The following is an 18,453-nucleotide window of genomic DNA, read 5'->3' as shown; positions in this document are numbered from 1 at the left end:
CATTTAATCAGGTGAAGGAGGAGAAGAGGAATCCATAATCACCAATTTATCTTTATTTGAGGGAAAAAGGTCTGGAGTCAGTACATAAATTGGTGAACAATGACCACATATCCTTTCTAATGATTATTCCTGATTTGGGAATCACAGCTTTGTTGCCAGTTTGATTAATTATATTTGTGATTTGTAAGAAATAAATATGCATGAAACTTGTAAAAAGCTAAATTTCCCAATTAACCTACAAATGACAAATAAGGCAATCATTTCCTTATCAACTAATAAAACAAAGCCTCTGACTGTGGGTGCCCCCTTCATTATTTGACTTTTGCTTTGTAGTCCAGTGCTTAAGAGTTTCACCTCCAACCCAAAGGCACATGGTTTCAAGTCATCAGCTGCTCTTCAGTAGAAAGATGGGCAATCTCCTCTTGTGTGATTTACTGCCTCAGAAAACCTGCTGGGGGGTCAGCTATGGGTCAGTTCTGACTTGACAGTGCCTATAAGCAACAACAATGATCAAAGTCTATAAAAAAGGTAGCATACAGATGTTAAGATCTAACGTTGAGATAGATTTCTTGGGATTTGTTTTCAAATTATATTTGTCTTTATGCTTTGGCCACAACCCCAGAAAACCACAGAGAAAACTCCAGTAATTTACTCTTGTAAGCAGAAATAGTGAATGACTTTAGATCAATTATTAAAACAAAAATTAACATACCTGGTCAGTGCATGCTACATTTTTCCATCTGTTAAACGTGCCAGTCATTAACACTTGTTTTATACAATTACTTGACTTCTCTAGCTTAAAATATTTCTACATATGGTGAACTTTATCTATGGATTAAAAAAAAAAATCTCATTGTCTTCATGAATTTGAGAAACCTAGAAAATATGGTAATTCTTAAATATCCAAAGAGGGGGTGGATAAAATTCTGTTAAATGAGAACTGAATATATTTGATCAGGTAAATGTAGTTTAAATTTGTAAACATTGGATATCATATCCATGCTGATTTTAATATTTAAGAAAAACGATCTATTTAAAATACCCAGGGAACATTTTCTAAGTAACCAAAAGAATGCTCAAGCCTGACTTCTTTTGTTCAGCATTTTATTTTAAAATTCATTACTCTATCTTAATTTAGAAATAAATATATTTAAAAGCTGAACCTTAAATATTTTTATTTGGGAAAATGAATAGATCTTAGAAAGAAATTGGCGTATTGACTCTTGTGCTACTGACAGGCTGCATTTCTTTTGATTAGCAAGGAAATGAAAGATATCCTGTGAGTGGTGTTTGGGCAACTGAGTCAGACCCACACACAAATAGGAGATGATTAAATGAAATCGCAATCAGCAGTGGCCTGGCAGGATTGCCTGGTGAGAGATAATACTGCAGCTCTCTAATTGGCTCGCAGCAAGCACACAGGATGACGGATTTCAGTTATGGTATTGCCAGTCCTGCTTTCCCCAGCACTATTATCTCAGAGTGACACTTCCATTACTCTGAGCGCAGAAAGATGAACGTCACCTGTCAGGGGCTGGTTAATTGTGTTGCTAGATGTATGTTGCCAGGGCGCAGGTTGGACATTTATGAACATAACTGCTTCCTCTGATGTCCGCCATCCTTCAGGGATCAATATGGCTCTTACAGTAAGCGCGTAATTGAGTGAAGGCACTTACCACTGAGGGGCTGAAGATGAGCCCATTGTGTGAGCTTCATTGTCCATACATTTACCATAAATGAGCTGATATTTGCCATTTATTGTGTGCAGCATTGTGGAAATGGAAACTAATGTGCCACTTTCATTTGTTTTCTAGATAAATGGTGAAGATGTCCAGAATCGAGAAGAGGCAGTGGCACTGCTCTCCAGTGAGGAGTGTAAAAGAATTGTGCTGCTCGTTGCAAGGCCAGAGATGCAGGTCAGGACCGCAGGACAAACTCTGGAGAACTTCCGTTTTGTTACCTGCTACTCTGGATCCAATCAACGCCTAGGCTATTTGAAAAATTAATGCACAGAATATAACTTAACATCCGGTCTATCCTAACTTAACAGTCCCATCAAAAAGATTGTAAGCTAGTCTCTCAAAACACTTTTTGTTTTTAATAAGAACATAAAATTGATTATCTCCTTCTCCTCTTGCCACTTTTTAAAAATGAATTCACTGATGAAAAATGGTTGACATGCATGATATTTAATTCTGTAAGGATCATTCCATTTGGTTTCTATCTAAAAATACCTAATTGGCATATTGAGGTATCTTCAAGGAATCTCTAATGAGGGAAACATTAGCATATCTAGTTTTCAACTTAAAGCTTTTTTGGAGTGACTGTCAAATAAAGTGTCTTTTGAAGCATGGTGGGGTTATGAAGCACAGGATGTGAACCTTCTCCCCAAATTTACTGTGAAATCTGTGTGGTTAAAACACACTAATAATTTCTTTCTAAAGGAAATTGTGTGGTATCTTTAGAGAGTAAACTTTTTTAAACAAAAAGTTTTAGAGAGGGAGATGTCATGGAAGCAAAGGTGATGGTGGGATGAAAGTCTTGTCAGTACCCCCTTTTACTTCCCATTTACTCCTGCCACCCTGCAGAAAGGACATAATACTGTCACCATTCTATCCATCCGTCAGTTGTTTGAGTGAAGTTGGTTATACTGCCATTTGTCTTGCAGGTTATTGATCTGATATTTTTCAGACTCAGTAACTACATACTATCTATAAATTACATTGAGCAAGTGTTTTTCAGTGTCAGATTGAATCCAGACTTGAATATAGTGGTTATAAAAAATCACCGTTTCCGCATATATTTCCTTTATGTCCTTGACCATTCTAAATGGTTCCCATAAAGTCTGCTATAGCCCGGGGCAGAGTAAAGTTACACACCTGAGGTCCTAGGTGTGGGGAGAGGGAACATCTACCACAGGCGGGTCTGCATACTTAGGACAGACCTGTGAAAATGCACATGAAATTGCATTAATAATTACCTGGAAATCTCTCAAACTGGTCTCACCTTATTGTCTTCTTTGGGGGGGGGGACAAAAACCACAGAAAATTGCAATTAAATATTTGTGAAATTTGTGGTAAATTGAAGAAAACTTATAATGCGAAATAGTCGTCATGTTTCATGTAAGAAAGATATTGCCATGATACAACGTGGTTCTCTTGCATTTTCCATGCAAATGCTAAAGAATCTCATCAGGTGGGTAAGAAAGTGTCTCCTTAAACTATGAAACATACAGGCTCTGCTGGGTTTGGGAAAGAATAGAAATTAAGGACCTAAGATCAGCTCCTATTACAGGATACAGATGTTGGGTGAATTCCTTGGTATTTTTAAACATTTGGCTATACTTCTCATCATTTTACTCAAAAAGAGGCAATGTTGGAAGATGAATTTTCAAACCAGACTTTGTTTTGTAATTAACAAAGAATGGTTGCCTACTCTCTAGGATTTGCCCTAGCCCCTTGTTCCTGAAGAAGCGAAATGCCTTTTTAAAAAATCAAATTTGGGGAGAAACCAGGAAAGGAAATACAGTCTCACACCATACTTTAAATTTTTTATTTAAGCATTCCACAAAGTGGCAAAATAAACTAGGAAAAATAAAATCTTCCTTTTATAGCATCCATATTCTTCATTAAATTCAAACCAATTCATGATTGTATTTTTATGCATTTGTATTTTACTTTTTACACGTGTGTTTTATCCAGGGACAATATGGGAGCTTCTTGTGTGCTTTTGTCCTAGGCTTTTTTTATGTTTCCAATATCCTCTAGATTCTTGGAAATGATCTACAGAGTTGCTTGGGGCAGTATTGTGCATCTGTGCAATATTTTTAAATAACTCATTCTTCTCTTTCCCTGTCAACTTTCTTTCATTTTCTGCCCATTTTCTTCCTCAGACTATTAAAGATATTGCTATTCTGTTCTAGTCCCCTTGGGCCATCGGGGCAGAGAGCGCTATCACAAGAACTTGTCACTACCTTTGAGACAGTAGTGTAGGTTGTTCCTTTCTGGGAAATGTCATGTGCAGTCCACTTGGGTAAAGACAGATTCTTCTTGTATCATAATGACAGTCCTTTTTTTCCTGAAACTCAGCTCAAGGAAGAGGTTTGTCCCTGCCATGACATTAGACCCAGACTGCCTTGAATGCCTCTGTAGGTGGAAGGGGAAATACAACAAAGAAAGAAAGCATGCTAGAAAAATCTTTCTCTCCTCACTAGCTGCCCGGGGAAAGCCTCATCATAATAACCATAGACTGTGCCTGAGATAGCAATTCCGGGGTGCACGGGCTTAGTCAATAAGAAAAGAGTTCTAAGAATCATTAATTTCTCTCTTCATTTTGACTTCAAAAGATACAATTCCATTATTCTCTGCATCACAGCTAAGAAGCATTTTGTTTTGACCTGATTATAGAAATATTCCGTGGTGTATGTGTGAAAAGGAGACATTTCTGGCCTTAAATAATTTATTTTGGAGTTTATCATTTGCAGATTCATGAAACTTAAAAGGAACTAAAGAATGTAAAATTTGGACAATTATAAATTGGATTGAATGTACATTTTTTTGTCAGCTTAATTATCATAGCTCATTTGCATATCAAAGTCAGTGGGGTGGAACCCAGTCAAGTTATTCAGGCCACATTAAGATAAATGAGTATGAACAACTGTGCCCTATGATGTTGGCCTTACACAGTTTTGGGCCTTTATCAGTTAGCAAAAACTCTTGGATTTAGCTTCATATTAATGAATATAATATAAACATGCTAAGGCCTCTTTGGGTGCAGTTGAACACCCTTCTTTCAAGCTTTTTTTCTTTTGTTATGTGTTTGTTTGTTTTTATATTTTAAAAACCCAATTAATTTTAAAAGCTTATTTTGCCCATTTATTTGGTGATGAAAACAAACTACAGTCAATTTTGGCTCCACAGAAGCTGCTGCTGCTGCTTTGTAGCAAAGTAAAGCAAAATGTTGACAATAATCTGGTTAATTTAATCACCACAGACAGCTAATGTATGTAACCCAGCTCCAAAAATCTACTTTGAGGCAAATTATCTATATTGGCTGTCAACACTGATCATATTAGCGAGGTAACCACCAGTTCTCTTTTCCACATTGTGCCGAGACGCCAAAGGGATTTGTTCATTTTAATTTGTGTGAGACCTTCACTATAATGTTTGCATTCAGTACTCATAAACAACTCTGCACGCTCTACATAACTCCACCACCCTTAAACACCACATCTGCTACAGCAATTTTCTGTGGAATTGGGCCTGAAAAGGAATCAAAACAAATATATACCATTACTGGGTTTTTTTAAAGAATAACTTAGTATTTTCCTTTTTCAAATAAAATAAATGTTGTCTATATACTCTTGTGGCCAGCAGCCATGTTGTTAACTTGGGAGCCATCCGCTTAGAAATAAAAATGCAGGAGGAGGATGGTGTCAGAGTGTGATGGGCACTTTGTATGTAGTCTCATTGGGGGTTGTTGTTAAGTTAAAAAAAGAAACCCAATTGTCTCATAGCCCTATTAGTACCGTTGCAGTTCTTTTAACACAGGGACTATTGGAGATAATGAGCATGACAGCTGTGGATTATGCAGTATGCTTTTCATACGTTTTGAAAGAAAGTAATGTCCTGTGCTGTGAGATTTACTCAGTTATAAGAGAAAATCTGTAGTTCTGTTTCAGGAAAGGATAAAAGGCGTAAGAGTCCAATTTCTTTTTTTCCTTTTTTTATCACCTTTTCTTCTTTTTGAGAGGTGAACTATGGGAGACTGAGACTCTGAAGAGAATCATTATGATAAAAGGAACTGGTCAGGCATCACCATTTAAGTTTACCCTGTTTTAGCATGAGTTCTCACTAACATAATATAATGTACTAATGTATTCTTTTGCAGCTGGATGAAGGCTGGCTGGAAGATGAAAGGAATGAATTCTTAGAGGAGTTAAACTTAGAGATGTTGGAAGAACAGCATAATGAAGCAATGCAGCACACGGCCAATGAGGTGGAGCAGGTAAGGCCAACGATATGAATGGCATCATTTGAAATGTTGCGAGTTCCTTTTTAAATATATAACCAGAAGTATAGGGGGGTGGGGGGAAGGACTAAAAGAATTTGATCAAACATCTTTATAATGGTAAAGTTTTAAAATAAATTATTATCTCAAATGAAAGAGAAGGAATAAGAAATTTTTTTCTATAAAATGCATTTCCACTTAGAGAAGCTTAAAGATAAATGCCAATGTGCTACAGTCTACTATTTAGACTAAGACTTAGACTACTATAAGTGGTCTACACTTAGATGGAGTTCCATTCCAGTACCTCTGTTTTAAGAAAGTTTTTTATTTAAATCAAATACCTTCTACTCACATCTCACTTATACAACTTTTTTTTTGTTTCATTATTACTGGCTTTAATTATCAGTATCTTCAGAAAGATGATTCTTATTTACCTTTAGGACTGAAACCATTGCATGCAAACATATACCAAGACCCCACTAGAAAGGCTATTGTTGTTTTAAAGTGCCATCAAGTCATAGGCGACTCATAGAGACCCTAGGAACGAAAGACCCGAACACTTGTGTAACTTTCATTCTTTCTCCAGGTTCATAGCATTTCTGGAGGCAAACTATGTCGGCAGTGGATGCCACTCTTGCCTCCAAGCTTTTAATCGAGGAGCACCACCAACCACTGTCCACCATGGGTAACCATTATCACATTTGACACATTGGTGTCACAGTGTTCAGCATCATAGTAACCATGAGTTAGTTACCTCTGTACAGCAAGTGGACATACCAGGGTTATACGGCCTAGAAAAGTGTTTGACCAAAAATTAAATCCGGGCTGATAGCCTGTGGCCCGTAGGCCCTACCAAATTTAAGAACCAGAGCATGCTTCAAACTCCATTAACTCCTTCATTTCAATTTCCTCTATAATCATGCATTCTCATTGGCTCTCACCACCCAAAAACGCCCATCTGGAAGCATCCCCTGCTTCTTCAATTTCCTCCTATTCTGATGCCACATGTTTCTTCACAGAGTCTAACTTCTTTAATGATTTGCCCACCATATAAATGGAGTACACATGAGGGTAGTATATATACATAAACAGAAAATGAACAAAAACCTGAAGCCCTTCTATAACTATGATCATTTCTCCAAGTTTGTAGATGTTTCAGAGGCATGTAGTTTAGGAAGTGGATGCCAGTCCTGCTTCTAAACCTGAATCAATCAAGGAGCTCCAACAAAAACCACCCATGATGGGTAGCTAATTATGGTGTATCACACACCTACTGGAAAGGCTAAGATTTTTTAAAAAAGGAAGGAGGAGGGGGGAAAAACCCCTGAAAAATACTTAGAGTCAATAAATAACAAATGATAGTGAGATTATGGTGAAATTGGAACCCTTGTCCATTACTGATAGGAAGGTAGGATATTGTAGCCATTATAGAAACTGTGTGACAATTCCTTAAAAGACTAAAAATATTGAATTGCTATATGATCCAAAAAAATTTCACTCTTAGCCAAATATACAAATACTGGAAAGCAGAGACTTGTGTTTATCACAGCACTATTCACAACAGCCAAAATGTAGAACCCATCTAAATGCCCACCCACAGATGAAGGGGTAAACAAGTGTGACACATGGAATGCAATGCTCGTTAGCCAGTGGGAGTCTGTATATGAGGCTAGAAGATATGCTGAGTGAAATAAGTCAATCGTCAAAACTACAAGTATTTTATGACCTCTCTTATATAAAGAGAAAAGAGAAGACAAAAGGTTATTAGTGTTACTAGGTGTGGGAAAGGAACATTTGAGATACAATGGATTAAGTGCTGGGTTGTGAACTGAAAGGCCAGCAGGTCAAATCCACCAGCCAGCCCTGCTCTTGTAAATATTTATAGCCTTGGGAACCCTACTGGACAATTCTACTCTGTTTTGGAGGATTGGTGCATGTTGGACTTGACAGCAGTGGAGTAGGTAGGTGCAGGACAAAGAGGCAGCCAGAGGGGCCTTTAAAAGTGATGGATATATCACATTGACTATAAGGTCAGACAGTCTGTTATTTTAACTGCTGACATAATTTATACATCTGTAAGAGTTGAATTGGCAAAATTTATAGTAGATAAATTTACATACTGAGACACATACATACAAGTATGAAGGGTGGTAGATGCTACAGTGGTTTATGCACAAGCAAAACCTCATGGGATTTGGTATTATGGTTTCATAGTTTCATGGGACATCTCCACTACTTGGCATAATGTTTAGTGCTTCTATTCTGCCTGTTAGTTCATTGCATGGTACTTGGGATTTAAAAAGTAACAAGCGACTATTTGTCCTGGGCACAACCATTGATCTGCTTTTGTCTGGAGCAACAGAGGAAAAATGAGAGTAAGGAAGAGGAGGAGGACATGGAATATATAGCTAACTGCTTCCATGAATAACTTCTTTTGCCATACAACCAAAACACTTGTATAATGCCTATCAATTATTACTGAAACTTTTTCTTCAAAGAACCTGCATGATTTGAATAGGATCAAAAGAGGAGGGAGCAATATGGAATAGAATTAAAAAGTCTCATGGACATTTTTTTGGATGAACCCTGAAAACTATTAGCCTGTATCTTTAAAACATAAGGCCAAAATATTTCCTAAAGCCTTTTTACAACCAGTTGTTGTTGTTGTTATGTGCCATCGAGTTGCTTCTAACTCATAGTGACCCTATGTACAACAGCCCTAAACCCTGCTCTATCTCTTGCCAACATAATTGTCTGTGACATACCTATCTCCATTACACCAGTGACGGAAGGAATCCATCTCATCAAAGGTCTTCCTCTCCTTACAACCAGTAATTTAGCTTAATTAGTAAAAATTAATCGCTTCAAGCATTATTTGCTTTTAAGAACTCTCTATATGGGAGTGACAATAGCAACTCAAAAGATTAGTAAGAAATATTGGAGAGGATGTGGTGAGATAGGACCTCCTATACACTGTTGGTGGAGTTGTAAAATGGTACAACCACTCTGGAGGGCAGTTTAGCTTTTCCCCAAAAAGCTGAACACAGAAATTCCATATGACTTAACTAACTATTCCACTGCTTGGAATATACACCAAGAAAATGAGAACTGAGGCACAGAGATTTATACACCAATGTTCACAGCAGCATTATTCACCATCACAAGAACATGGAAGCAGCCCAAATGTCCAACCACAATGGAATGGATTAAAAAATTGTGGTACATTCACACAGTGGAATACTATGCAGCACACAGGAGCAATGCTTTTGTAAATTACCACCTAACATGGGAGGGACTGGAGAGCATTATGCTGAGTGAACTAACTCAGTCTCATATGGTTTGAATCCATTATTTTAGGATATGAGGATCTGAGGGGCAGGAAAGGAGGAGTTTAATCATAGGGCCATAAAATTTGATGGATGGAGTAAAGGATGAGTAAACAAAAGGGGAAAGATCTAGTGTGACTAACAATATATACAAACTTTATGAACTTTTTATGTAAATCAGTATAAAATAATAAAAACTTCTAAATTAAAAAAAAATATTAGAAGGAAGTGAATTTGTAAATGAGGGAAGGAACAACTCAGGAAAGGAAGATAACGATGGTTACACACCTTGAAGCGTCGGTAAATGGCACATAGAGAAGCTGTTGAATCGGTGTAGTTTTGTTGTGTTTATGCTCAACAAGAAAATAAATACTTTTTTTTTCTTATAATCTGTGCACTGTACCTAGGGATTCAAGACAATGGTCTCAGGAGACATCAAAGTCAACTGGCACAACACAGTCTACAATACAATGTTCTATATCCTACTTTGATAAGTAGTAATTGGGGTTTTAAAAGCTTATGAGTGGCCTTCTGAAATATAACTATTGGTCTCTCCTTATCTGGAACAAGGAAGATTGAAGAAAATCAAGGCTACATGGAAACAATTATTCTTATGGACCATGAAAACCTCAGCCTCCAGGACCCCAACACCAGAAAACCTAAATGGTACCCAGCTACCATCAACTACTCAGAAAGGGGTTATTTTAGAAGATCCTGGATATTCTGAGGAAGCTGTGGAATAAAAATCTCGTAAAAAATACTAGGCTTACTGATCATGCACATCTGGTGGAATCCTGAAACTGTGGTCCTTAATCACCCTTCAGACCTGGAAATTCCCTCATTCTTATGACTCAAACAATAATCAGTCCTATAAATTGAACAGCAATCCTAAGGAGGTAAACCTTGCTCTAAGATCAACCGTTCACAATTAAAAAGGAAGCATTTGTTCAAGGAAAAGTTAGGAAAAGAGGAAGAAATAAATCAGGAAATACAGAGAGAAAGTGGGATGTGTGACATTACATTGTACGGCTTGCAGTGATAATTGAAAGCCAAATTGCTCTGTAAATTTTCCCAAATAGTATATGAAATGTTGGATAAAAAAATGATCTACTATGTAAATAGTATCCAGTACAAACTGAGGAGGAAAAAAAATCCATGAACAAGCATCTGAGAATGATATTATCAGCAAATAACCTCCATAAGCATTATTGGTACTGGTGGTTTTACATACTTTGTCAGCTATAACATATAATGACAACAGACCTGAGCTTTGCCCTATCCTGCAGTTTCCTCACCATTTCTGATATGTTTGAACCCATTGTTAGAGTCACCATGTCAGTTTATCTCGTTGAGTCTATGTAGTACATATTACTAATAAGATGTCCCCCTAAAATAAAAAAGGGGAAAAAAAACCCTCCACAAACCCCAAACAGTTACTAAGTTCATTATAACTCTTTGCATTATTAATTGACCAGTGAACTACCTGTAATCTTGTGTTGACCTAGATTCTGTTTCAATCTGCTGTTTTCCTACTAGCAGAGAAATAAACACAATATATTGCAGACCCTTTTTGTCAGATCTCTTATTCAGCTGATGGGATTAAATTAACACTTCTACTGCCAGTTTAGTGATCTTTTAATTACTATGGGGTAATTCCAATATTCTTAGCACATTCGAAAAGATAGCTTAAAATAATAAATTCCCATAGGAAAAATCCACTTTACCAAGATGAAAATACTTATGTTAATATGGTGCTGTCCCACACCAGAGATAGTGTGTGCACATATCCAGGTAGTAAATAAATACTGGGCTGCAGACCACAGTGTCCACATAGCCATGTGTGCTACATTCATATGCTGACTGTGGATGCTAAGAGGCCACGCCACAAAGAGCAGTTTGTGCTCAAAGTGCTTCAAAGTAAGGTGATTGTTTTTCAATAAGCGTGGGAGAAGACTGAAATTTTTTTTATGGTGGATTTCCACATTGGCCACAAATTAAGATATTTTGGAGGTGGCAGTTGTTTGTTGTAAGCAGAGAAGTCTTTGCTCCAGGCTTTCCTTCTCTTAAATACAAAATGTGACTAGATGCAGAATTGACAGGAGGATGTTGGAATAAAGAAAGCAGGGAGAAAGGCTGTCCAGGTGAAGTGATACGATGTCAAATGCAGCCTACTCATCAGACTTAATACAAATGCTAGGTCTTTTGAGGTAACACTAGATGTCCCTGAGGTTAGATTCTCATTGTGTGGAAATTTTTCTTCCCTGGGAGACTGAAAAATGATGAGAAGTACAGAAACCTTTAAAAGTCCTTTACCCTGATAAACAATAATACAGCATTAGAAATGTCTAGGTAGAAGCATTACCTGTCACTGTAATAATTCCACAGGGAAATGATGAATGATTGAATATCATTGTTATCAGTAACCTGCATTTTCAGGTTTAAGAAGGGAAAATTTATTTTTCACATTTTCTCATAAACCAGCAATAAAAGAAAGGAAAATTCAATAAAAGTAAATACATAAAACACCTATCCATCCCTATGTAAAATCACTTTATTATATAGAATTCCACTCTGGATATTACCTGTGTCCTATTGACAAATAGTTCAACATTGCAGAATGATTTATCTTTATCATTAATCCTGCATGCAAAACTAGAAAAATATCAGCCGCCTTCTTTTTTTCCAGATTTTTATAGGATATATGAAAATAAGTTTAAACAATGTATTAACTCAAATGTCTGTTATAAATACCATCAACACTAACTCACAACAGCAACTCAAATGAAGCCCAAGACAGAGAGTTTTATGTTTGAGCTACCTGAGTTGCAGAGTCCAAGCAATTAGAGTCATAACACACATACCAGTAATATAGCATCCTAGACATGATACGATACATCCTGGCATTAGGAGCGGAAGTTGGATCTCCATGAACTGAGGTCCTCGGGGTTTAAAGTTCCTTATCCACAGCTGGAAAGTCCTGGGATCCAGTGCTTATTCAATACTAGCCTCTTCCTGCAGCTTTATGCAGCTTTACTGTGCTTGCTTTATCATTGCTAGCATAACGGTAGATTGATTAAAGAACATACTTTGATCCCATTTGCTTGAAGAAAATGTGATTGTTGTTTCTGAACATAAAATAAAAATATTTAAAAAAATAAAATTGATTGTAATTTCTGAACTCCAAGTCTTCAAACTACTGATGAACATTTAGGCATTCTGTCTTTCTCATTTGTTTTATATTAGAAACAAATCAAGTAATCTCATTTACACACTTTCATCCTTGAATTTTCCAGTAAGAAAAACCTTAAGTATTTTACTTAGAGGTTCTCTATTTTATTTATCCCCATAGCATAACCATATCTAAGTAACTTTTTGTTTTCTTTATTTCATCACATAAAAGGCAGCCTCAAGCTAATTGCTGTTATTTCTACAATTGTTATGGATAGTAAAATTGGGTCAGCTCTCTAGGAGTTAGTTGTATTGTTTACTAAGAAGCATTGCTTTCGAGCAAGGTTTTGAAGAATATATATATTTTTCCCTGAAAGTGACTAATTTTCTTTGTTCTTTCAACTTTATTATCTTAGCCAAAAAAGCAGGAAGAAGAAGAAGGCACAACAGATACAGCAACGTCCTCATCCAACAACCATGAGAAGGACAGTGGAGTGGGACGCACAGATGAGAGTTTACGGAATGACGAGAGCTCAGAGCAGGAGAATGCAGTGGAGGACCCCAACAGCATGTCTTTGAAGAGTAAGAGAGAGCTGGGGCAGAGCCAAGACACCCTGGGAAGCCTTGAACTTCAGTGCAATGAGAGTCTCTTGTCTGGTGAATACATCGATTCCGACTGCACTGGAAACCAAGATGAGGAGTGTGAAAGGTTCCGGCAACTATTAGAACTCAAATGTAAGATTCGGAACCATGGAGAATATGACCTGTATTACACAAGCAGCACAATTGAATGCAATCGAGGAGAGCAAGAGGGAGTGGAGCACGAGTTACAGTTGCTTAATGAAGAGCTAAGAAACATTGAACTTGAGTGCCAGAATATCATGCAGGCTCATAGGCTTCAAAAAGCGACAGACCAGTATGGAGACATCTGGGCATTGCATGACGGAGGATTCAGAAATTATAATACCAGCATAGATATGCAAAGAGGAAAACTAGATGACATCATTGAACATCCAGAAAAGTCTGACAAGGACAGTTCCAGTGCTTATAACACAGCTGAAAGCTGCAGAAGCACTCCGCTAACCGTGGACCGTTCCCCAGACAGCTCTCTTCCCAGAATGATCCACCTCACTAATAAGAAAAATCTGAGAAGCACAATTGCAGCTAATCAATCCTCTTCTGGACAGAGCAGTCAAGAGTCAACCTCCACCAAAGCCAAAACCGCTCAACAAGGCTGCAGCATAGAAGGTAAGGAGAAGGTTGTGGAAAGCAGCAAGCTTCCTGAACAAGAAAAGATAGCCCCCGAACACATCCCTTACCTCTCTCCTTACCACAGCTCCTCCTACAGATACGCCAACATCCCCGCGCATGCCCGGCACTATCAAAGCTACATGCAGTTAATCCAGCAGAAGACTGCCGTTGAGTATGCGCAGAGTCAGCTCAGTCTGGTGAGCATGTGCAAGGAGTCTCAGAAGTGTGCAGAGCCCAAGATGGAATGGAAGGTGAAAATCCGCAGTGATGGGACCCGGTACATAACCAAGAGACCAGTGCGAGACCGAATTCTGAAGGAACGTGCCTTAAAGATCAAGGAGGAGCGAAGTGGCATGACGACAGACGATGACACTATGAGTGAGATGAAAATGGGGCGCTACTGGAGCAAAGAGGAGCGCAAGCAACACCTGGTCCGGGCCAAGGAGCAGCGACGGCGCCGAGAGTTCATGATGCGGAGCCGCCTGGAGTGTCTCAAGGAGAATCCTCAGAGTGGCAGCGAGGGCAAGAAGGAGCTTAATATCCTCGAACTCAGTCACAAAAAGATGATGAAAAAGAGAAACAAGAAAATTTTGGACAACTGGATGACAATCCAAGAACTGATGACCCATGGGGCCAAGTCTCCCGATGGCACAAGAGTTCACAATGCCTTCCTGTCAGTCACGACTGTATGACTGTGTGTGCAGCTGATTTTAAGAGCGTGCTACCAGTTTGGGTAGAGTATGATTGCCTCGTTCAATGTGGCGTTTTTAATATCTATTTTGTGACTCTTTATAGGTTAAATTTTTTGTAAGCAAAAATACCCAGTAATTTTTTCATTTGGTTTCCTATACTGGTACTTTTTTTTTTTTCCTGGCTGAGAACCTTTCTTTAACTTGTGATATATTCATATTACTCATTTATAAAAAATTTAAAAAACAAAAAAAGGGAAAGGAAAGGAAAAAAACTTGAACAAAAATACTGAGGAGCCAATTAATTTCCTATGTTATTGTATCTATTGTAAGTTAAGATCTGAATTTATTTCTCTAGTTTGTTTATTTCCTACTTTGATAACAACTCAATGCCAAAACATTTCTACACTTGCTTCTTGGCATAAAACATACATATGTAATCAAACCAATTAATATACCACATGCCACATCTTGTCTTACACATGGAATCCACATCTTTTTTAACACACAAGTGTACATTTACTACATCAATGGCAGTTGTCTTTGTCCCAGTAAAGTGTAGGTGAGCAGTTTTCCTGTGATATGTAGTGACATGGGTCACGTAGCTAGTTAAGTGTGATGATTGTGATAATAAAAGAAATAAATTATTGATTATCCTTAAGAAAAGTTATCAAGGAGTGTTTATTTTCATTGTCTACTGTGGTTAACAGAGTTACGGACATAATATTTAGAAGATTCCTAAGTGTAGTTTATAAATTTGTGTGCATTTTTTTATTCTTCTTTTTCTAGAAAAAATTTTCCTTAATGTTTCTTATAAACCACCACATTATATGTACCTACCAAAATTCAACTTGATTATATGTGTGTGTGTTTATTTATAAATATATATATATACACACACATATATACATATCTGTATAGCATCTAACAAAGTGCTATAGGGCCCATAAATTCAAACAAAATTTTCAATAAACATTAGTTTATGTTGCCCTTGCTGATTATCCATGTAAAGAAAAGCCAAGGAAAATTTAAGAAAAAGTATCGAGAGAGAAAATTAGATGTACAAGATTTAAAGACTGTGTTTGACACATGATACTGTGTGCATTTAGTGGACCATATGGGAATAAATTTTTGCAGGACCATTTTGCAATCATTTCAGCACAATTATAAATGCCTTATATGTAAGTTTATTAAAAGGAGAGATTGCCAAATGTCAGATAGGACTTAAATGTAGTTCCTGATTATATAAATATATAACCAGATCATGCCAATCATGATTCCCTCCGCACCCTACAACTGAAAGCATTCAGTATCTTAAACCAGATCAGCCATGTACATGCCAGCACATGTTTGATCAAATTTTCATCCAACCCAACAGATTGTTTTAAATGAAAACAAAGCATTTAACGATTTCTGAAGCTACCTTCTTGTTTAGAATCCTGTAGTGGCTCCTTCTTAGCTCTTGAATCAGACTCCAACACCTCAGCCTTACTTATATTCAGGGCCCTCCACAAACTTGCCTACTTTGCTGCATCTCTTTAGATGATCTCTGAGTTAGGCCTGCCTCTGTAATTGCCTACTCATTTACTCTTAAATCTTACACTCTTCTCCTGTCTGGAGTTTCAGTGCCAAATTCTAAAACCCAGTTTCCATTCAACCCCTGGCTACCGCATGCATGTCAGAGTAGAGTTTTCAGTGGCTGATCTTCTAGAACTAGATTGCCAGATTTTTCCTCTGAGGTGCATTTGGGTGGATTTGAACTCCAATCTTTTGCTTAACTATTTGTACCACCAGGAACTTTAACAAATTTTATACCTCCCTTAGAATGTAATCATGCACACTTTTCTCTTTCAAAACATGCTTTGATGATACCCACGTTACCCCTTCCTTGGAATTTCTCAGCTTTTTGGTGCACACACACTGATGCATCTACAATATTCTATTATTGAACCACATACACAGGACGTACTGTCTTCTTTCACAGATTACAAATTGATAGAGGAATATTGTATGTGTGTGTGTCCTCTTTCTTTATAAGCCTCTGGTAGAATGCCATGTGGATAATGATGAATACGAAAAAAAAAAAAACACCAAAAAACAATAATAAAGACCAAGCCACTGCTGTTGAGTCAATTACCACTCATAGGAATCCTCCATCATGTTTCCAAGTTTGAGAATTTCTACGCAATAGGCTGCCTGTCTTTCTTCTGTACAGCATCTGGTGGATTCCAACTGCTAACTTTTGGGTTAGCAGCTCACCTCCTAACACACTATGCTTTCAGTGCTATCAGAAAAACTCATTTGCCTTTGAGTCAGGACTGATAGTGGATCCTCTAGTGGGTTTTCAGATGATATAAGTCACACTGGAGCTTTCCCATCTTTCCCCCTCAAGGCAGCTTGTGGATTCGAACCACCTGCTTTTGAGTTGACAGCACACCTCGTTACACACTAGATCACCAGAGATCAAATGACATGCTGTTCTGTTTGGAGATGTTGCTAAGTTGAGATTAACTATTTTATTTGTTTATCTCTCTTTCTACTTCTTGTAATCACCCCTTTGCTAGCATTTTCCTTATTCTACTTTTCCGGTTTCATATCTTTTGAAGGGCTATGATATAGATTTACCTAAATTTATTTATATAAATTGAAAAGCTAGACTAAAAAAAGTTTCAGATAATGATAGTAATAGCGAACTATGAAGATTAAAAGTTTTATCACTTTAAATTAAAACTACTGTTAATTCAATGATAAGAACATTCTAATCTTAACTCTTGAACTAATGGTTTTGTAAAAATCTCCGTTGATCTTAGGAGCTCAGACCTTTTCTGACTAAAGCCTGTGACTGTTGCTTATTCTCCTGACACAACTAGTGTTTAACTACCCATTGAATTACTCCTATATATAAACTTTCTTTGAAACAGTATGTAGATTTTCCAGAGGGAACATGCACACAACTCTTACCACTAGCGTGTTTCCAAAGTTACCATTTTAATTTTATTTTCATTTACAGCCAAGTGTGCTTGCCAAGTTGTTAAAAAAAAATAAAATGTGATGGTGTTTTTCATGTCTGTGTTTATACAGTTTTACAAGTTGAAAATGTCTTTTTCCTTTAAAAATCTGAAAAGTGTTATGCTTTCTCTTTTTACATAACGTATCTTTGTGCTAAACATGATTTTTAAGTAAATGAATAATAAACCTGCTGCTCAGCAGAGAAAAATGTTTGTTATATGTGAGATATTTCCTTTCAATTCAGAAGAGTAATGTTAATGCAAAGAACAAAAACATTTTAGTGCTGTTTACATTTGAAATTCCTTATTTATTATTGTTTTTTTAATTCAAGAGGTGAGAGAAATATGTGTTAGGATCCTCATGTGAGTAATACAAGAGGGAAAAAACAGTGTATGTTTGATGGGCGTCTCTTCACCCCATACCTTGAAAGAGGTCACTATTACCATCTTGTTTTATCAGACCATCCCTTTACAGACACGTATTTAGGCCTCAGTGAACCTCCTCTCACAATTTTTAGATAAACATTGATTTATTCAATGTTCTATTTGTATGCCTCAATTTTCCACCTAACCTCATTTATTGTATCCCTTACATTAGTTTCTGATGAAGCTGCCCCTTAGAGGCAAGGATTCTGAAGTTCTGTCTCACACACTTTGGGCAAGTTGCCAGAAGGGACCATTTCTTAGAGAAGGACATCATGCTTGAAAAGTTAGAGGTACAGCACAAAAGAGGAAAATCTTGGATTAGATGGATTGACATATTAACTGGGATAATGGTGGTAGGGATGTCAGAGACAGTAAGATCATCCGGGTTGTTGTTGTTATGTGCTGTCGAGTTGCTTGCAACTCATAGCAACCCTATGTACAACAGCTCTAAACTCTGGTCTCTTGTGCCAATAGCACTGTCTCTGACACACCCATCCCGATTACCCCAGTCACTGAATCAATCCACCTCATAGGGGACCTTCCCCTTCTGCGCTGTCCCTCCACCCTACCAAGCAT

At 37.3% G+C, this 18,453-nt stretch overlaps 1 protein-coding gene across 2 annotated transcripts in view; it reads left to right on the top strand.

The window, feature by feature from the left end:
* Positions 1–15,109, top strand: part of PDZRN4 (PDZ domain containing ring finger 4) — a 605,552-nt gene extending 590,443 nt beyond the window's left edge. The window contains exons 6-8 of one of the 2 annotated variants that reach the window (XM_006888196.1): positions 1,815–1,916; positions 5,890–6,006; positions 12,920–15,109. In XM_006888196.1, the coding sequence (XP_006888258.1) occupies positions 1,815–1,916; positions 5,890–6,006; positions 12,920–14,446 (1,746 nt within the window). In that variant the 3' untranslated portion in view covers positions 14,447–15,109. The remainder of the gene's footprint in view (positions 1–1,814; positions 1,917–5,889; positions 6,007–12,919) is intronic. The other variant, XM_006888195.1, reaches the window with a different exon arrangement.
* Positions 15,110–18,453: the final 3,344 nt, after the last annotated feature.

The sequence above is a fragment of the Elephantulus edwardii genome, unplaced genomic scaffold, assembly GCF_000299155.1.
Source record: "Elephantulus edwardii isolate Elephantulus edwardi_28Jun2011 unplaced genomic scaffold, EleEdw1.0 scaffold00065, whole genome shotgun sequence".
NCBI classification, from domain to species: Eukaryota; Metazoa; Chordata; class Mammalia; order Macroscelidea; family Macroscelididae; genus Elephantulus; species Elephantulus edwardii.
The sequence above is the reverse complement of the archived record's forward strand: the minus strand, read 5'-3'. Positions and strand labels throughout refer to the sequence as shown.